Here is an 18,789-nt window from a genome sequence, read left to right on the forward strand (position 1 = left end):
TTAACATAACACTTTTTCCTTTCATTTTTCATCAAACCGTTTTAGATGTTGTCTCAAAGGCTAAGCCTATTCATATGTATATAATAAATATGATTTGTTTTCATTACACATTTTCTGACATGCAATGTGTAGTTACAGTATCACATGCTAACTTTTTCTACATTTAGGATGATTCTAAAGATTAAAGATTTTCAAATAACTACAGAAATGTGCATTTTGGATGTTTGTCTTTAAAAAGTGTTTAAGAAAACATATTATGGAAGCTAAATAAACTCACAGAATTGATCAGAGCCTTAAAGGATGAATTGTATTACTATTCTGTAGTATCTGTTTTAAAAATGTGTATAATCATCATAATAATCAATTAAACCTAACTTAATAAATGATAACATGATTGTAAGAGTTTTTTGCAAACAGTTCCAAGAAGGCAAATAAACTGTATGAAACATGTAGTCTGCAAACAACACAGCTCGCAACCACGCACAGGGGATCGGGATACAACACATATTGCATGGATATTATTTAGTTAGTAAACATGGTATATAATAATGTGGGATAATATTTGGTCAACTTATTCTTTGGTAACTTCGGGAGACGTTTCTCATTTCGACTGCTTTCTTTAAAACAATACACTGTAATGAATGGGATGGTTTCTTCTTGGAGTGTAAAACTGCTGACCATTAAATGAAAGATCCAATTACATCTTTGTATCTTCAGTGAAAGTAACACATTCAAAGAAAGCAGAAAAGCATCACATTGTGTGTCCTTGTTTTTACGGCCATGTTCATAAATCTGCATCATGCATTGTTCAGTTTTGTTTCGGATATTATTTTTGGTTTATGCAGCATTGTCAGTTCCCTCATGGAGTGTAAGAAACAAACTTATACTTTCATAGAAAAACAACTAACCTGTCAAGCAGAGGGGGAAAGTAACTAAGTTCATGTACTCCATGCTGTACTAAGCTACACTTTTGAGGTACTTTTACTTTACTTGAGTAATCCCACTTTACTATATACTTCTATTCCACTACATTCAAAAGGGAAACAATGTAATTTTACTCCATTAATTAATTAATTTAAATTTACAGAACTTATTAAACGGCATTAGGTACTTTTAACTCAATGCATCTGTAGTGTACTCTTTAAGTCACAAAAGAGTCCAATAATAATAATAATAATAATAATAATAATAATAATAATAATAATAATCATAATCATAATCATAATAATAATAATAATAGGAAGAACACTAGGTGGCGGTACCGTGATAAATAAGGCGGCATCGCCTCCTCTGACGCAATAAGACGAAAGAGAAGGGCTTCCTATCTCCACTGTCTCTCCAAAAATGGCGGACACGTGTGGCCAAGTATTGCTGGGATCAGGGCTCACCGTCCTCTCCCATCCTTTGATGTACATTAAAGTCCTGATCCAGGTAAGTGGAGGGGTGTCGGTGCAGATGCTGGGAGGGTGTTTCTGTTTTAGGAGCTGCTTTGGGCACTTTTGGCTTGCATTTGTAAACAACGTTAGCTAGTAGCCTGAAGAGGGACCTGTCAAACTCCATTTACAAAGCGCCGTTTAATGTTGCCTCGCCTGTCAGTAAATTAATATGGATGCTCGTTTATGAATCACCATCATGCACTATTTGATTCAGCTAATAATACAGCAGCAAATATTCCTCTGACGACATCAACTACATTATGCTCCGTCTGTTGTCCCTATGACCTTCTGTTTCTAAATACTGTGTGTAGGCGGAAGTGAGTTGTTTTGACCAATATTTATAGTTCATACTGTATTAATATGTAGTCCTGCCTCTGTAGTTTTTCTGTATGCATAATTTACTTTAACACTTCATTTCCCTTTGACATATTCTCACGCACACATGCTGTTATTTCTAACAATGTTGGGTACATTGCTATAGACATCAGCTAACTAGCTGTCAGCAGAGCAGCTCTGCTTTGCTAGCTAACCTCGAACCTCTGTGGTGCGGCATATACATACAATTCCCGTTGTAGTGCCTTGCAAGTTTCCATTCCTAAAACATTCACAAACAGTGGCTTAGTTTCCCTGTTTTTCCACAGAAAGACCATTTAGTTGTCCATACAGTCATTTGTACACCACAGGGTGCTATTAGCTCACTATCGTCATGTGATTTTAATAACTCATTTGAAACAGTACTGTTATCTACAGCCCGCCGTCATTTAGCCCGATGAAAGAGCTAGTAAGCTAGCACTAGCTGTTGCTAAAGTCATCTTTGACCAGTGATGGAACAAGTACTCAGATCTTCTACTTAAGAAAAAGTACTAATGCCACAGTCTAAACTACTCCATTACAAGTAAAAGTCCTGAGTTATAAATGTTACTTAAGTAAAAGAACAGAAGTATTATCAGCTGACTGTATCGAAAGTAAAAGTACTCATAGTGCAGTATGACTCTTATATGTATTTTTATAATTATAAACACAGAATAATCTTCTATAATAACGTTTCTAAGAGTTTTTTTATATTTAATGTCAATATGGAGCACATTTTGGGAAGTACTGGGTGAATTAGCAGTAAATATATATATGATATAAATACATTATGTAAAAGGTAACTACACATGTCAAGTAAATGTAGTGCAGTAAAAGTACAATATTTCCCTCTGAAATGTAAAGAAACAGAAGTACAAAGTAGCTGAAAATGAAAATACTCAAGTAAAGTACAAGTACCCCAAAAGTACAATGCTTGAGTCAATCTACTTAGTTACTTTAGATCACTGGCATTGATCAGGGAGGCAACTCATGGATCATTTACAGTGAATAGTTGTTTAAAAGACAAAACTGTGCAGAAAAAGGTTTGAATAGTTTATAGAATAAACAAATTCAACTGACAAAGTGCTCTTAACATTGAGGCAAAATAGCAACTAGTTAACTATAATGTATCAAAACGAAACCAAGAAGTCTGAAGGAGTCTCCGATGCTAAGACTTAAAGTGCACACAGTTAAAGTGCATATGGTTATCACTCTCTTATCACTGTGTGTTGTTAGGTAGGACATGAGCCACTCGCTCCAACCCTGGGCAGGAACCTGTTTGGCAGACAAGTCTACCAACTGCCTGGACTGTTTGCTTATGGTGAGTGTGCCTTTCACATTAAGCCTCGCTTACAAAACTGTATCATTTATAACAATGCTCTGCAGAAGGCAGGAAAGGGCGTAGCATTAATGTCTCATTAAACAAGTTAAACAAGTGCTGCTGAAGCTCTTACCTTTTTTAAAGTGTATTTGTACTACGCTGTGTCTGGAAGTGTTATTGAAATGGGGGGGGGGGGGGGTCGTGCTTTACCTTTTTAAGTGTCCACGACTTCTGAGATAATTCCAACGTCCAGTGGTGCCGGAACGAGTTTGAAAGTGGGGGTGCAGCAAAAAAAAAAAAAAGAGCACGGTTTCAGGCTGGGTTCCCCGAGTCAATTTTGAAAATTCCAGAGGCCAATTAGCATTCACGCACGTTTTCATTTGAGATATTACGATATAAGATAATAAAAAAAGTCAAACAAAAACTCGTTATGTGTGGGTTGGTTGTTAGGTGCTCTGTAGTGATTTCGGGTGGTTTCATTCAAGCTGATTGGACTGCATATAGCGTCTTTATGCACAGACTGATTTAGTCTACAAATTCTGAATTAATAATCTGGTAAAATAAACTGCGCCTGATATTGACCAAGACACACCATCATAACCTGAATTTCCATTCAAGGACTAGGTAGTACAATAATAGTGATAATAATAATCTCCGTTTTCTGTCCTGCGCAGCCAATAAGGTCATTCCCATTCTCAACGCAGTGCCAAGACGCACCCGCATGTTTTGGCCTGCGAATCACTGACCGATTATAATTTCATTGCATTTTACAAGAGCCCTATAACATTGAAACAATCTTGTGCTCCACCACGTCCTCAAACAGCAATAAATCAATGTTGCTCATAGATAGAGGAAGGTTTGGCGTATGGGCTCCGCTCATGAACTCTTGACCTCACCTTCATGAATAATAAATTAAGGATTCAATTTCAATCTGTAGGCCCACATGATGCAGCCCACCAGGTTCTGAAATGACGTCATACTGCTAGAATAATTTCAATTGGATCGGCAATTAAATCACGAGGCCAGACAACGGATAACAGTTAACAAGTGAGCAGTTTAATTATTTTCAGTTTAACAGTTGCACAGCGAGCAGGTTGGTCTACGGCTCCACTGCCATTTCAACAAAAAACTCTTAAGTGAGTTCATTTTAAACAGACAGTTAGAATATAGCCTACAACAGAAGAGAAATGCTGAAGTTTTTTTTAAACTACAATTTTCCTATTTTTCTTTCCCAGAGAACGAAATCTGTCGTTCATTAGCTAAACAGAATTGCCTAAACACCGATTCAAGGTTAAGGGCATCCGTTAAGTCCTTGTGAATGTTAAGGAACAGCAAGTGGTTGAGGCGCTTCTCGGTCATGGACAACCGGAGATACGTTTCTACGCGGCAGAGGCAGGAATAGCTTCTTTCAGTGGTGGCACTGCTGAGCGGGATGGTCAGATAAATTCGAAGTAGCTGGCACACCTCTGACATGGCGGGGTGCTTGTTCAGGATGTGGACAGCAGTAGACATCTGTGTCACCCGTAGACCTTATTTTGAGCTATTTTCTAAAATCCTACGGAGAAATTCCACTGACTCTGAGATGAGGGAAGCGGAAGAGGTAAAATGCTAACTCATTTCTGGGTTTTAGGACTTGTTCCTGCACCATTCTATAGGCCCCTACATTAAACCAGAATCCTTTCATACTTTGTGACGGCAGCAAATATTCTGTCATGTCAAACTCATTATAACGTTGCATTGTGATGACGCGTCAGAATTAGGATTCCTTTGTTTGTCCCACACTGAAGGGTTGGATTAAAATGCAGTAAAGAGACAGTGCCGGTAAAGACAAAAGGGAAACTGTATTAAGTAAAGCTGCAAGCACTCATCAATACAAATCAAAGGACATAATGTAAGTAGCAGCCTTAAGAAAAAATAAGTGGAACAAATAGAAGGTAATAAAGTAGCTGCCAGATGTTTAGTTTACTAGTACATAAACTTATAATTATCCTACTTTATTACATTTGAATGCCATTCCTTTCTGTTTTGTGAGAGTGTGACAGCAGTTTTTCTGAGGCCCCTTAAGTAAAATAGCTTTTGTTCTTAAAAGGCTAATTATGAAAGCACACTATTCCCCTGAGTCGCAATTTCCATTAAGGTGCACTGTGAGTTTTCATTCAAGCAAACAAAGTGCTTTTCCACTAATATTTCCCACGAAAATGCAGCGTGTTCCCCTGAGGTCCAACAAACCTAAAAGTGCATTTATCCTCCATAAAACACTTGCTAGAAGTGTACTTCTTGGCCTTTGTTGGCTCATTTATTCAAGCAGGCACACAAGTAAAATATGTTTTAATATCAATAATGATGTAAACTCAATGTTGCTTGTGGCTTGTTGAGAGGGTTAATCATCTGCTGAAACTATCTCTAGGTTCAAAGGTTTTATTTGTCATACACTCGATATCTTGAGTTGAAGGCTTGGAACTCAATGCAATATACAATAACAGTTAAAGACATAAAATAGTGCCAAAGTCAAAATGGTTCAAGTAATTTGAAAAATGTGTACACGAAAAAAGGACTAAGATAAAAGAGTACAGTAGAATAAATACTGTTTACTGTATAGATTGGTGGATATGTAGAATGAACACGTGCACAAATAACCAGAAACATCAGTAAGTAGTGACACGTTGTAGAGCTCAGGAATTGAACCGTCTTCTGGCCTGTCGATGGAACATTCCCTGGGTCGGGTGGTTTTGGTCCGAATGCCTCAGGATCTGACGGCTGCAGCTTTATCTTTATATTTGTTTTTCTTTGAGTCTCTAAAAATACGCCAAAGAACCAGTCCACTAAAAGAAATTAGAGCGTATTTGTATTTGACCGCTGCCTGATAGACCTTACAGAGACAAATGATCACGGATAAATTAGGGGTCATAGATGAGTTATATTATGTGGATTATTTCTCAAATCTGTAACCATGTTTTTGTGGTTCCAAAATGCCCTACTGTTTTGAGGAGGCATTATTCTAACTTTTTTATTTCTGTCTTTCAGCAAAACACATCATCAAGATTGATGGAAAAGCAGGACTGTTCAACGGGCTCGGTCCCAGGCTCTGTTCCGGATCCATCGGGACCATAGTGCACAGCAGAGTATTGCAGGTAGGTCTGCACAACTTTTAATAAGGACACCATAATGATGATAATAATAATAATATAAAACTTTATTTGTATAGCACCTTACACCCAAAGAAGAAGCCCAACGTGCAACAATGATACCAATAAAGCCCAATTCATCTGAGTTTAAACCAAATTAAATAGATGGGTCTTTCATTTATTTATTTTTGTATTTGTTTGCTGTTCTAAGATCCAGGGGGAGGCTTTTCCACATTTATTCATTACATTTTTTCTGCATGATTTAGTCGATGTGTGATAACAGCTCCTCAGGATTGTCTTGCATGCTTTTAAATCAGGATTCATATGCAGCTGATACAGACTGATATCTGACCTTCTGGTGCCTGATAAATAGACTTCATTTAATGTTATTAAAGTAGGATAAACTACTTTCTTTGCTGTGTAAAGTATTTGTTCAGATCCTAGGGAATCCTTCAGTTGTATCATATTAACCTCTAGTTTCTTACAGAAATGTCAGGAACAAGGGCTTCAGGTAAGAGTTTTTGATCTGTTTGTTCCATTACAACATATTGTGATGTGAGGTGGATGGTTCTGATGTTTGCTTCTGTTCTCCAGGTTCTGGGAGGTCAGCAGAAAGCTGCCGAGGGCTCCCTGCAGTACGTTGTTAATGAGGTAACACTCCCACACACCACAGTTAAAATGTGGGACTGACAGAATGCCGTACTCAGGAGTTTAATCTATAACACTCTTCAATTAATGACTGCCTATCGGACTGTATTGAAGCCAGGCAAAGTCCTCCCTTTACGCTCCCTTCTCTGTGTAGTTGACTAAAGGTCGAAATGTAGGGTTTCTCAATGTGCCAAACACAGTGACGTCTGGTGGTGTGGAACACTTATAGCAGCCGTATCGCAACACTCATTCTTTATTGTGTTAGTTTGTGATATGAAATTCCAACAAGCCTGCGTGTAATTTAATATGTCAAACTTTTGTTCAGAAGTGCTGCATTAACCCTTTTAACCACAGAACAAACTATCAGGTTTGAATGGCAACAATAAATAAATGAATGTTTGATGGTGCTTGTTACAAATGTACCTTTCAGAAAAAAACTACCCAAATATAAGCTTTAAACAGTGCTATATCTACTCCAAATCACTTAATTTCCCTTGTGTTTGAGAAAAACTCAGTCTGCATTGGATATGCAAGTGAGATAAACATTTCAGGATCAAAAAAGCTCCATCAGAGAGTTTAGCTCCCAACCTCAAACAGACAGGCTGCGCTCTCAGGGCTGAAACATCCTGAGCCGTGCCCTAGTTCTGTTCACATGTTCTGGAGAGGATCAAATTTAACATGTGTCTATAAGGCATTCTCAAAGATACGTTTCATGATAACAAAGCGGCTCCATCATAAAGAAATAAAACTGAAAATGAACTCAAAATAAAGATGCCATTGAGGCACCAGATAGCGAGTCTTAGGCAGGGTAAAGATCGTATACCCAGGCAAGAAGATCTTTTTGTGGAGTTTGTTCCAATGATCCAAAATACCACAGTACAATTTTTACCCTTTCTGTGCCAATCCCACCTCCACCTCCAATAAATACCTCATCCCCCAAATCTGCCTTCAAAATAAAAGCATAAGCACAACTTAACTGAAATACATAATATAAATAATGATTAACATACTTTTAACAAAAACAGCAAGACAATTAAATATTATCAACATAAAGCTCCCTTAATAATATTCTGATGTTGTTTTAGGTGCGTTCTGTTATCAAAGTATTCATTTTTCATTATGTTCCTCAGACAACCAAAGAGATGGTGGCTCGGTCCTGCGCCACCATAGTCACACATCCCTTTCATGGTACGTGCATTTCTTTATGGCTATAGAAGCAGCATCCATGGTGTATTTGTGTGTGGGGAGACTTTATTATTTTTACATTATTATGTCACGTCTGTTTCCCGCCACTTGTTTTTCAGTGATTACTTTGCGATGTATGGTCCAGTTTATTGGGAGGGAAACAAAATACAGGTAAGGTTTTCATGTTCACACACACAGCTCAATGAAACCATGACATAAATTAAAAACGTAAACACATAAATGGATATCTTCTGTCCTCAGTGGGGTGTTTGACTCAATCGTCACAATCTACAGAGAGGAAGGCGTGCTGGGATTCTTTGCGTAAGTTTCACTCCGATGTCTTCCTCTTGGTTTTTGTACTGCTTTGGTCATACACTCTCTGAGAAAGCAGGAACACTTCTAGCAAGGAGTCCAGGCTTTAGTGAAGAGGTGTGCAGATGTGTTGATTGATCAAAAAATAAATAAATAGAGAGTGAAGTGAATACGCAGAATCATCATTAAGACATGACAACAGGACGTTTATTTAGTCCAGTCCCACACTGACACAGCCTGAAAAAGGAAGACTTGTAGTGTTCATTTCCTCTTTCCCAGCAGTATAATGTCATGTCCAGCATGCTGATTATTGTGCTGGTGTGTTAATGAGTAACCCTGCTTTGTTCCTGCAGCGGTTTGATACCCCGCCTACTCTGTGACGTCCTGTCTCTGTGGATCTGCAACCTGCTGGCTCACTCCATCAACACGTACGCCATCGATGACTCGGTACGCCGCTTCCCTCACACTCAGGACTCAGTCCAGGCTTCTGTGATCTGTATCAGGCAGGATTTACCCTGCAGTGGAGGAAGAAATACTTCATCAATTTTAGACCCGGCTGCAGATTAATTAGTTTTTTTCCGAGCTGGAACAATGTGTCTTGTGTCAGCACTTTTTTATCTCGTTAAGATGAAGCGAGATAACAGTTTAGAGAAGGGAGGCACATTTTTAAAGACCTTCCATTGGATGTGTTGATAACTGCTAGGAATTAAAAATAGAGGCACATTTTTTCCATGACAAAAGCTATTTTAAACTACTGGCAGGACCTTTAATAACCACTAACTTGAAAGTAATTGTTTTATTTCAGCAATAAATAAAATCATAGTTTCATGTATGATAAAGTAATGCCCTCACTTAAATTAGTTGATTTTGCTATGGAAGAAAATGCTATTGGACATACACTTGTAACAACAGATTATTAAATTGGATTAAACATGCTGGGTAAATAAGCGCTTTTATCTACATTATGTAACCTTTGTTAAAATGTCTAAACCTTTCCAAATTACAAACTTACTGAAATAACTATCCCAGTAACGGTCCATTTACTGGAGTCGCCTTTAACAACGTATCATGCACAGTGTTGTTTTCAAGAAGCTGTCATAAATTGACAAAATATAAATAAATGCCTCTTTATCTAGATATCTGTGATTCGATGTCTAACCCTCAGCGCTTCCTCTCCATGCTGAGGGTTTAGGTCTCTCCTCTAGAACTAACTGTTGTTCTGCTCCTCTCTACAGATGAGTCACACAGGAGAAATCAAGAACTGCTCCCAGGCAGTGACAGGGGTGAGTAAAATCAACATGGCCGCCTGTCAGCGTTTCGTTTGTGGTTTCCTCATGTTGCTCTGCTCTTCTTCCAGTTCTTCGCCAGTATGCTCACATACCCTTTTGTCCTGGTGTCAAACCTCATGGCGGTTAATAACTGCGGGTGAGTGATCCGGGTCTTCTCTGCTGTGAATCCTCTGCTGTTGATCCAACAGACTCTAAATTAACTGTGTTTCCACAGGCTGGCTGGAGGTCTGCCCCCCTACGCCTCAGTATACCCCACCTGGGTGGACTGCTGGAGGCATCTAAGCAGAGAGGTACACGCATCACACTTACTTTATTTTGTAGTAATTGTATATCCCTGAAACATTACACTACAAGAGACTGCGTTTTTGTCCTGTTTCTACCCGGTTATTATTGATCACAGCAGTTATTAAGTGCATGTATTTATTATTTTTTTGAGCTGCTTGTACTCTCATAGAGAAAGGAAATCTGAGGGGGGGAATATTCAAGGCTTTCAAAGTTGTTTTTTTAAATAGATAGTGATTGAAAGTGCTTGAATTAATATATTTCAAGCCAGAATAAAAAACAATCAGCAGTCATATTTACAGTTATGGTTGCATGCTGGGATTTGAGTGAAAACATGTTTACAGACTTATTTTAGGCTTTTGTATTTTATGTTTCAGTAATTATATTCCCATGAAACATTTCCCATTTTCTACCAGTTTTAAAAAAAATTCATAACAAATGTTTGACTGTAACTATTTACAGCACAACCATTTTGAGGTACTTGTATTTGAGTATTTCTATTTCTGCTACTCTACTTCTTCACGAAATATTTAGTTTTTTACTGCATTTCTTTTAAATGTTACTTTTTGACAGTTTCAGAATAATACAGTTTGTAAAAAATATATAAATCATCAGTAATGATCCATATGTTATACGTTAAACCATCCAGCATTATAAACAGTCATTTTAAAAAAGCTGCTTTGGTATTTTAAGAATATTTAGATGTTTATAAAACCTCAATTAGAGTTGCAGGACTTTAGATGCTACACTGTGGTATTGTTGCTTTTAATTTCGTAAAAGAGTTAAGTTTTTGTATATTGAGACCATATCATCAGGTCCAGCTGATTAATAATGCTCATAATGAAGTCATTTCTTCATCATCTGTTTTTGTGATCTTGGTTCTAATGAGTTCCTGCAGCTGATGCAGGATGACATCACCTATGATCTTCTTGTTAATGGTTCCTTTAAAGATCAGCTGTTTTCATTATTATACACCCCAGCCACTACTAAACACTTCTTATCTTCTCTTGTTTCCAGGGCAACATGAGCAGAGGCAACAGTTTATTTTTCCGGAAGCTTCCGGCAGGAAAGATGTACGCAGTGGAACAGAAGAGATTTTTTTAAAAAGCCTCAAGAAACTGAGCTGAACATAGTTGTGATAATAAAAAAAAAAATCATCATTGCCTGATCCGGGGGTGGGACATTCGGCACTTAACTTTTTTTTTTTGTATGCACTTGTTTACCATGAAGGTTTTTTTTCCTGACAACCTGCCATCATGTGAAATAAAAACACTTTAATTTCCAGTTAATTTTCAGCAGGCTTTGTTTATTAACATAAACTAACTGGTTGAAACTGCAGGGCTGTAACATAATGGAGCAATCATCTCGTTTTGAAAACCCACATGGCATGGCTCATGTGTCTGAAAAGTGTTGACAGACCAATGTGTAAGCGCCCCCCCTTTCCCATGTTTTTTTAAAAACTTTAGATTAACGTAAATGGACCCCCCCCCCCCCCTTCATCTGTGTGATGAGACTTGTTTGTTGAGAACAGCACTACAGTCTGCATGTGGTAACGTCTAATGACTGACATGTTGGTGAGGAGTGGGACCCTCGTCCTGTGGTCTGTCTCGATGTGTTCATGGTCGGAGAGCTGCTTGGCAGGCGTAATGCTGGCATACAGGAGGGGGGACTCTGAGGAGATGGATGTTCAGGAGCATGTTTTGGATGCATAGAGGGAGCCTGAGTGCTTGTATCAACTCATTGACTGACCCAAATAAAAACTGCTTTTTTTGACCCTGTCTTTTTTTTTTTATTGAGGTGTTTTATGGACTATTCCCTGGGAAACACAATTATCCAGTACACACATTTATCACAGCTCCTTTTTGAAGTTGGTGAATTTAAGGGGTAAAAAGCAACACCCTGGAGTGAAATGAGTATTTGATTATGAACCGTTTTTAATTTATTATCTAAAAACAGGGACGATTTCAAAGGTGTTTTATTTTGGAAATCATACATCAGAATGTGCTGATCTTCTGAGTGGCCTGCTACTACCCTGGAGGGAAATGAGTCTTTCATTCGGCAATGATCTTTTGATTTGGAAATCACACATCATAATGTCATGTTATTTTTGGAGTGACTTTCTGTGATGGCCATTTATTAACACCAATTGAAAAGAGTCACCCAGTGGAAGTGGAAAGTTCAATTTTATGATCAGATATGTCTTCATAAATGTATAAGTGTAACATTTCCATCCATCCATCTTCTCCCGCTTTTCCGTCAGGGTCGCGGAGGTAACAGCTCCAGCAGAGAGCCCCAAACTTTCCTTTCCCTGGCCACATCAACCAGCTCTGACTGGGGGATTCCAAGACGCTCCCAGGCCAGCGAAGAGATATAATCCCTCCACCTGGTCCTAGGTCTACCCCTCGGTCTCTTCCCAGCTGGACGTGCCTGGAACACCTCCCTAGGGAGGCGCCCGAACCACCTCAACTGGCTCCTTTCAATGCGAAGGAGCAGCGGTTCTACTCCGAGTCCCTCCCGGATGACTGAACTTCTCACCTTATCCCTAAGGGAGATGCCAGCCACCCTGCAGAGAAATCCCATTTCGGCCGCTTGTATCCCGGATCTCGTTCTTTCGGTCATGACCCATCCTTCATGACCATAGGTGAGGGTAGGAACGAAGATGGCCCGGTAGACAGAGAGCTTTGCCTTCTGGCTCAGCTCTCTTTTCGTCACAACGGTGCGGTAAAGCGACTGCAGTACCGCTCCCGCTGCTCCGATTCTCCGTCCCATCTCACGCTCCATTGTTCCCTCACTCGAGAACAAGACCCCGAGATACTTGAACTCCTTCACTTGGGGTAAGGCTTCATTCCCTACCTGGAGTGGACTGTCCATCGGTTTCCTGCTGAGAACCATGGCCTCAGATTTGGAGGTGCTGATCCTCATCCCAGCCGCTTCACACTCGGCCGCGAACCGATCCAGTGAGTGTTGAAGGTCACAGACCGATGAAGCCATTAGGACCACATCATCTGCAAAAGCAGTGGTGCAATCCTTAGCCCACCGAACTGCAGACCCCCTCCCCCACGACTACGCCTCGAAATCCTGTCCATGAATATCACAAACAGGATTGGTGACAAAGCGCAGCCCTGGCGGAGGCAAACCCTCACCGGAAATCGGTCCGACGTGCTGCCGAGGACCCGGACACAGCTTTCGCTTTGGGAGTACAGAGATTGGATGGCCCTGAGTAGAGACCCCCTCACCCCATACTCCCGCAGCACCTCCCACAGTATCTCCCTGGGAACCCGGTCATACACCTTCTCCAAATCCACAAATCGGCCGGACCCTCCTTTCCAGCACCTTAGAGTAAACTTTCCCAGGGAGGTTGAGTAATGTGATGCCTCTGTAATTGGCACACACCCTCTGATCCCCCTTTTTAAAAAGAGAACCACCACCCCGGTCTGCCACTCCTTCGGTACTGTGTATAAGTGTTAAATTTGAGAAAGTATTCACTATGTATGTCAATTATTGTTGATTTCATTATTTAGTACATATTTCTTAATTTAATCACCAGTATATATGAATATTCTAGGTACGTTTTGAGGTATGTGTAAGGTATATTTGTTGAGTATAGTAAGCGCTTTTATTTTGAAGGCAGTTTTTACAGGCCTCTGTAACACATAGGATATAGTTAAAAGGCTTCAAGCAAGTGATCAAAATGCAAGCTCCCATTATAAAATTACGTTTTATTTATTTTTTTCTCTCTGTCCCGGGCTCTGTATAAAATTGATCTGTTGTAACAATAAATAGACTTCTTCCTCGCATCAAAATATGCCGTACGCTGGATCTTTAAATTAGATTTTCAAGGAGTGGGACCATTGATCTAAGAGCTTCCTGAACAGACAATATCAAATGCATCCCATCAAGCGTTGTGTCCATTATAGCATAGATATTTTATTGAGCTGCTGCAATGCAAAAAAATCCCAAATTGGGATCAATAAAGTACTTATCTATCTATATTTTTCTCAGTGCTGTTGAACTACAATATTGACCCAAAACAGTAAAGGTGGACCAAATGTGGATTAATCCACTGCTACAAATAGTACCTGACAAATGGACCATGTTCTCCTGTGTGAGTAACATTTGATTAGAAATTACAGAGTCAAGCTACTCTTTAAAATGATGTAGCCACAGTAAGTATTGAGAGGCGGACAACCATGTTGTAGGCTTTGGTCTGATCCCAGTATCACACGTGAAGCATCTTCAGATTGAAACCACTGACACGTGTGCAATTCAGTGTTAGTGACAAGAAAGTAATGACATTATTGGAGTTAGCCTGTTAAATATTACGGACTTCAATATTTATCCTGGGATGATTCAGACCCAAATACAGGTGTTAACTTCCAATAGCTCCTCGATCCCAATGAAGTAACAAACTAAATATGTCAACTATCCTCGACAAGAGTGGCATTAGTAATGAACTGTCTTCAGGTGAAGTGTAAAAGTGCTTTGTAGCAACGGATAAAATGAATACTCACTTCATGAATAACTGCTGAAGAATAAAAGGAGTAATACACGTAAATCCCTAGAAACATTTCTCCACTTGAGTTCTTGAGGGGAGCAGGAGACAGCCTCCTCCCTACGTGTTGGGGGCCGCGCTCCCTGTGTCTTCTGCTGCTTTGTTCCCGCTGTGTTTAGTGGAGATGTGCTGAGTCATCTCCTTGCGGCTGGTTACCACGTGGCCACACTGCACACACGTGTAGCGCCCTTTGGTGTGCTCCCACAGGACACGTCTGCTGCAGGACCCTGACAAAAGGAAGCACAAATTCATATCTAAAAAATCGTATTTCTTCTGCACTGACATCTGCCTTTACAGAGGGAGTTGATGTCAGCTTGAGTGAGGCTCATTCCAAACTGCACCCCTACACACTACCCGTCCATTTGCATGTTCCCGTGGAGGGCCTGCCACATTAAGTGCCGTTCCAAACCAACGAGTGTGGAGGGGGAGTGGGTTATCAATCCCTAATAGCGAGTCTGCATCGCAGCTGACTTCACCTGCTGCTCTACCTGACCAGACTCACCGCTGTGTGTGTCCGTCAGGAAACACGCTGTGTACAAACAGTTCCTGCAAACATTTACACTGGTGAACTGCAGAAATCAAGATTTTTTGTAGGTCAGTAGCCCTGTCTAGAAAACAGAGTGAATTTAATTATAAAATGATGTATATTTACAGACACGTTTGAAAACCAAGCAGCTTATAAACATCATATTTTAATAAAGAAACGCCAGTCAAGATTTTGGGGATTTTATTTTAGTTTATTTTAGTATTTGAAACCGTTGTTACGAAATTTTACTGTTTCTACCAGAGAGAGGGGAGTTTGTCCCAAAGCTTGCCGCTGTATTCACACCTTCCGCCTGAGAGGAGGGGGCCTCATTCAGCTGCGAATGAGTCTACATACGGAGTTCACTCCATCACGGAGAGGGTAGGGTGTGGTTTGGAATTGAGTCTGAGTCTGCTGCTTTTAGTCTCATACGTACTTTCTGCAGATGTGCATGCTGTTCCATTTCAAATGTCTACCCAAGACCGGAGGATAACGCCATATATCCTTAAAAGACTGCTTACACAACCTCTCTTTGAACAATAAATACATCTATTTTTCTTATTCTTGGCTACAGGTTGGACAACATTTGATAATAATAATAAATTATTTGTATGCCGCTTTTCTGGGACTCAAAGTCGCTTTGTAATATAATGGAGGGTTTGGGTGGGGGGAGTACAAACAAAGACGATCAATGAGCATGTATTGGCTATGGGTAGACAGAGGAGGAGAGATGAGTTCTGAGGTGGGACTTGACCTGAGGGTCTCGGAATCACAGAAATCTTTGGGGAGGGAACTCCAGAGTCTGCGAGCTGCCACAAAAAATGTCTGTCCCCAAAGCGGTGGAGATTGAACTTGAGGGTGTACTGTATAGGAGACCGGCTGAGGTGGATCTGAGGGACCGTGGGGGTTGGTAAGGGTGAGGAGACCAGTATTTTGTAGTTGATGCGGTGGGGAGATGAGAAGCCAGTTAAGTTCTTTGAGGACTGGGGGGATGGGGTGCTATGTGTGTGAGGAGTGTGTTCAGTCTGCAAGGTAACAAAACCTATTGTACCTCTATTTCAGAAACTCCGGTTCTTTACTATTTTTGACATCATTCAGTTTTCCTAATAAGTGTTTTTACATTTGGGTCTCATCCTGCATTGTAGGTTATTTGTAATATATATATTTTTTATAATAAATAAATACAGATCTGGGGCAGGTATATTATTTTTGGATGAAGTAATTTCATGACCATTTAACACCTTTAGTGAATTTACCTCGTGCACTTTAAGGGCAGCCACAGCTGGCAGGTTATGCTCACCTTGATTCTTCCTCCACACAGCCGAGGGCCCAGGAGGAGCTGATCCTGGAGCGGGGGGGATGGCCTCAGGGGACCAGGTCTGTGTCGGGTGCGGCCCCTGGGTGGGAGTTAATGGTGGGACCCAAGAGTGTAAAGACGGAGTCGGATCAGAGTTGATGGGAGGCTGTGGAGCTGCCTCTGTGAGCTGCAGAGGAGCAGGATGGGGAGGGGCGCTCTCCAGGTTAGACTTGAAGGGGGGGCCGAGGAGCGGAGGCTCATCAGGCTCCAGCTTCACCGCAGCCGGGAAGGAGGCGTCTGGGATTAGGATCTGAGAGGGGGCAGACACTGCTTCCAGCCAGGGGGGCTTATGGTCCACATCCATGGGGGCCATGTTTGGGTGGGTGACAGCAGTGTCAGTGGGCTTGGCTTTTCCTCGCATCACTTTGGAGCAGGTGTGCAGGTGGGCCAGGAGGCCGCGGTAGGAACGCAGCTTTGTGCGACAACTCTCACACCTTCACAGAGAGAGGAACATCCCATCACTCAAAACGTGTGAGCAGCTGAATTTCTATAATATCTATTATCATTTCGATTTGCAATAGAGTCCTTAATGACCTCAATACACAGAAACATGTCTACTAATGCACAGTCAGCTGAGAGTCAAATGAATACCGACTCACACAAAGAAGATGTTGGGCTTGTGGTGATGCCTCATGTGTTCCATCAGCTTCTGCATGTTGGGGAAGGAACCACTGCATCCCACTGTGGAGCACAGCATCACTTTTCCTGCGGGGGGGGGCAGAGATGATGAGATGTAGGCTCTCTCACTAAGCAGAGATGCAGACTTTCCATTCTCATCTCCAACCAAAAACACTCTAAAGCTAAACAGTACAGCCAGAATGGACTGTTTTTAACCAATACAACTACAGGTGCCCCCCAAGGCGAATTACCACTTGAATGAAGTCTTTAATGGGAAGAGACTTTGGGACAGGGATTCTGTCAGGTGGGTAAAAAGTATTAATCAACATGGAGTGTGATGAATGTGCTAATAGATACGATAGCTCGTTCTGTCAAATGGTCAAGTTACAACTACTAAGATTTAAAATACAAACCCTTCCAACCCCTTCTCCCTTGGACAAACATTGGGACAGAGGTCCAAGAAGTACTCAGATCTTGTACTTGAGTAAAGTAGAAGTACTCAGATCTTGTATTTGAGTAAAGTAGAAGTACTCAGATCTTGTACTTGAGTAAAGTAGAAGTACTAGAGTGTAGGAATACTCTGTCACAGTAAAAGTCCTGCATTCTAAATGTTCCTCCAGTGAAAGTAGAAAGTACTCAGATCTTGTACTTGAGTAAAGTAGAAGTACCACAGTGTAGGAATACTCTCTCACAGTAAAAGTCCTGCATTCTAAATGTTCCTCCAGTAAAAGTAGAAAGTACTCTCATCTAAATGTACTTAAAGTAGCGACAGTAAAAGTAGTCATTGTTTGATTGGTCCATTTCAGAATAATATCTCTGATATGTTTTATAATGATTGATCATTAAAGTGTTCTCAGAGCTGGTAAAGCTGCAGCTAGTTTGAATGGCTTTGTATACTACAGGGTAGCTGCTGGATTGTTGGCTGATCATATTTACCATCATTAATCCAGATCTGTAAAGTAACTAAAGGGATTAAATACATGTAGTGGGGTAGAAGTACAAAGTTTGCCTCTGAATTGTATTGGAGTGGAGTTAACCCCAAATAGTACAGTACTTGAGTAAATGTATTTGACACCACTGCTTTGCGAGTCATTCATCTGCATAAAGTTACTATGCTATTACCTTACATTAAAACAACAAAACAATGGTTGATAACCCACTGAGTGCCGACCCAATGAGCCACTCACTGAACAGTGTCCTTAACGCCCACCCTGAGCCTCCTCACCCGGCAGAGACTGCGCTGAGATCTCATGGTCCTTGATGTGGCTTTCAAGAGCAGGCCGGGTCTGTGTACACCCGCTTGCAGCCGTGTAGTGGACACGACATCCTCTTGTTTACTGAAATAGAAAAACAACTCCTTATACATTCCGTGACATTTTGTGTTCAGTTATGTGAAAGTGACAAACGTGAGGACATTAGCTACAGAACTCAAGCTGGTTAGCATGCAAGCTAGCTCGCTAAGCTAGTTTGCATGCTAATTTAGTTAGCTAGCGCCGCTAAGCAGAATGGGGCAAACCATAGCTAGTTTGCATATTGTTTCAGTGTTTGAGTTAAATTACAAACCTCCCATTCCAGATTCAGGTGGTTGTAAGACTGTGCTGCCCGCAGACATCATAGTGAACGGAGCAGTGCAGCTCTGCAGCGACAACACAGAGGAAGATAGAAAACGGACTACAAGAACCAGGATGCAATGCCACAAAAACACAGAACATATGCGCTTTAAAAAGTAATAGGCCCTGATCATTTTACTATTGCAAATGTGTAAGATTGATCTGAATGTAAATATGTAT

General features: G+C 40.6%; 2 protein-coding genes across 2 annotated transcripts; one reads left to right on the forward strand and one right to left on the reverse strand.

Annotated features, from left to right (window-relative positions):
* Positions 1 to 1,284: 1,284 nt before the first annotated feature.
* Positions 1,285 to 11,722, forward strand: mtch2 (mitochondrial carrier homolog 2). Its single transcript, XM_063881071.1, has 13 exons — positions 1,285 to 1,431; positions 3,024 to 3,108; positions 6,133 to 6,239; positions 6,721 to 6,744; positions 6,828 to 6,884; positions 8,012 to 8,069; positions 8,186 to 8,237; positions 8,328 to 8,387; positions 8,732 to 8,825; positions 9,614 to 9,661; positions 9,736 to 9,803; positions 9,882 to 9,957; positions 10,967 to 11,722. Exons 1-13 carry the CDS (start codon positions 1,345 to 1,347, stop codon positions 11,051 to 11,053), a joined length of 903 nt encoding a protein of 300 aa, XP_063737141.1. The 5' UTR covers positions 1,285 to 1,344; the 3' UTR covers positions 11,054 to 11,722.
* Positions 11,417 to 18,758, reverse strand: znf414 (zinc finger protein 414). The gene is given in 6 exon segments (XM_063881070.1): positions 11,417 to 14,728; positions 16,325 to 16,815; positions 16,981 to 17,086; positions 18,225 to 18,276; positions 18,278 to 18,336; positions 18,563 to 18,758. Coding segments are annotated over 6 exon segments (1,056 nt in total). The 5' UTR covers positions 18,744 to 18,758; the 3' UTR covers positions 11,417 to 14,561.
* Between the last annotated feature and the right edge of the window lie 31 nt (positions 18,759 to 18,789).

The sequence above is a fragment of the Eleginops maclovinus genome, chromosome 4 (assembly GCF_036324505.1).
Source record: "Eleginops maclovinus isolate JMC-PN-2008 ecotype Puerto Natales chromosome 4, JC_Emac_rtc_rv5, whole genome shotgun sequence".
NCBI lineage: Eukaryota > Metazoa > Chordata > Actinopteri > Perciformes > Eleginopidae > Eleginops > Eleginops maclovinus.

Coding starts and splice junctions, on each gene's coding strand:
- mtch2 (XM_063881071.1), top strand. CDS start 1,345: ATGGCGGACACGTGTGGCCAAGTATTGCTGGGATCAGGGCTCACCGTC. Junction 9,662..9,735: donor GCTCCCAGGCAGTGACAGGG/GTGAGTAAAATC, acceptor CTCTTCTTCCAG/TTCTTCGCCAGTATGCTCAC. Junction 9,958..10,966: donor GGAGGCATCTAAGCAGAGAG/GTACACGCATCA, acceptor TCTTGTTTCCAG/GGCAACATGAGCAGAGGCAA.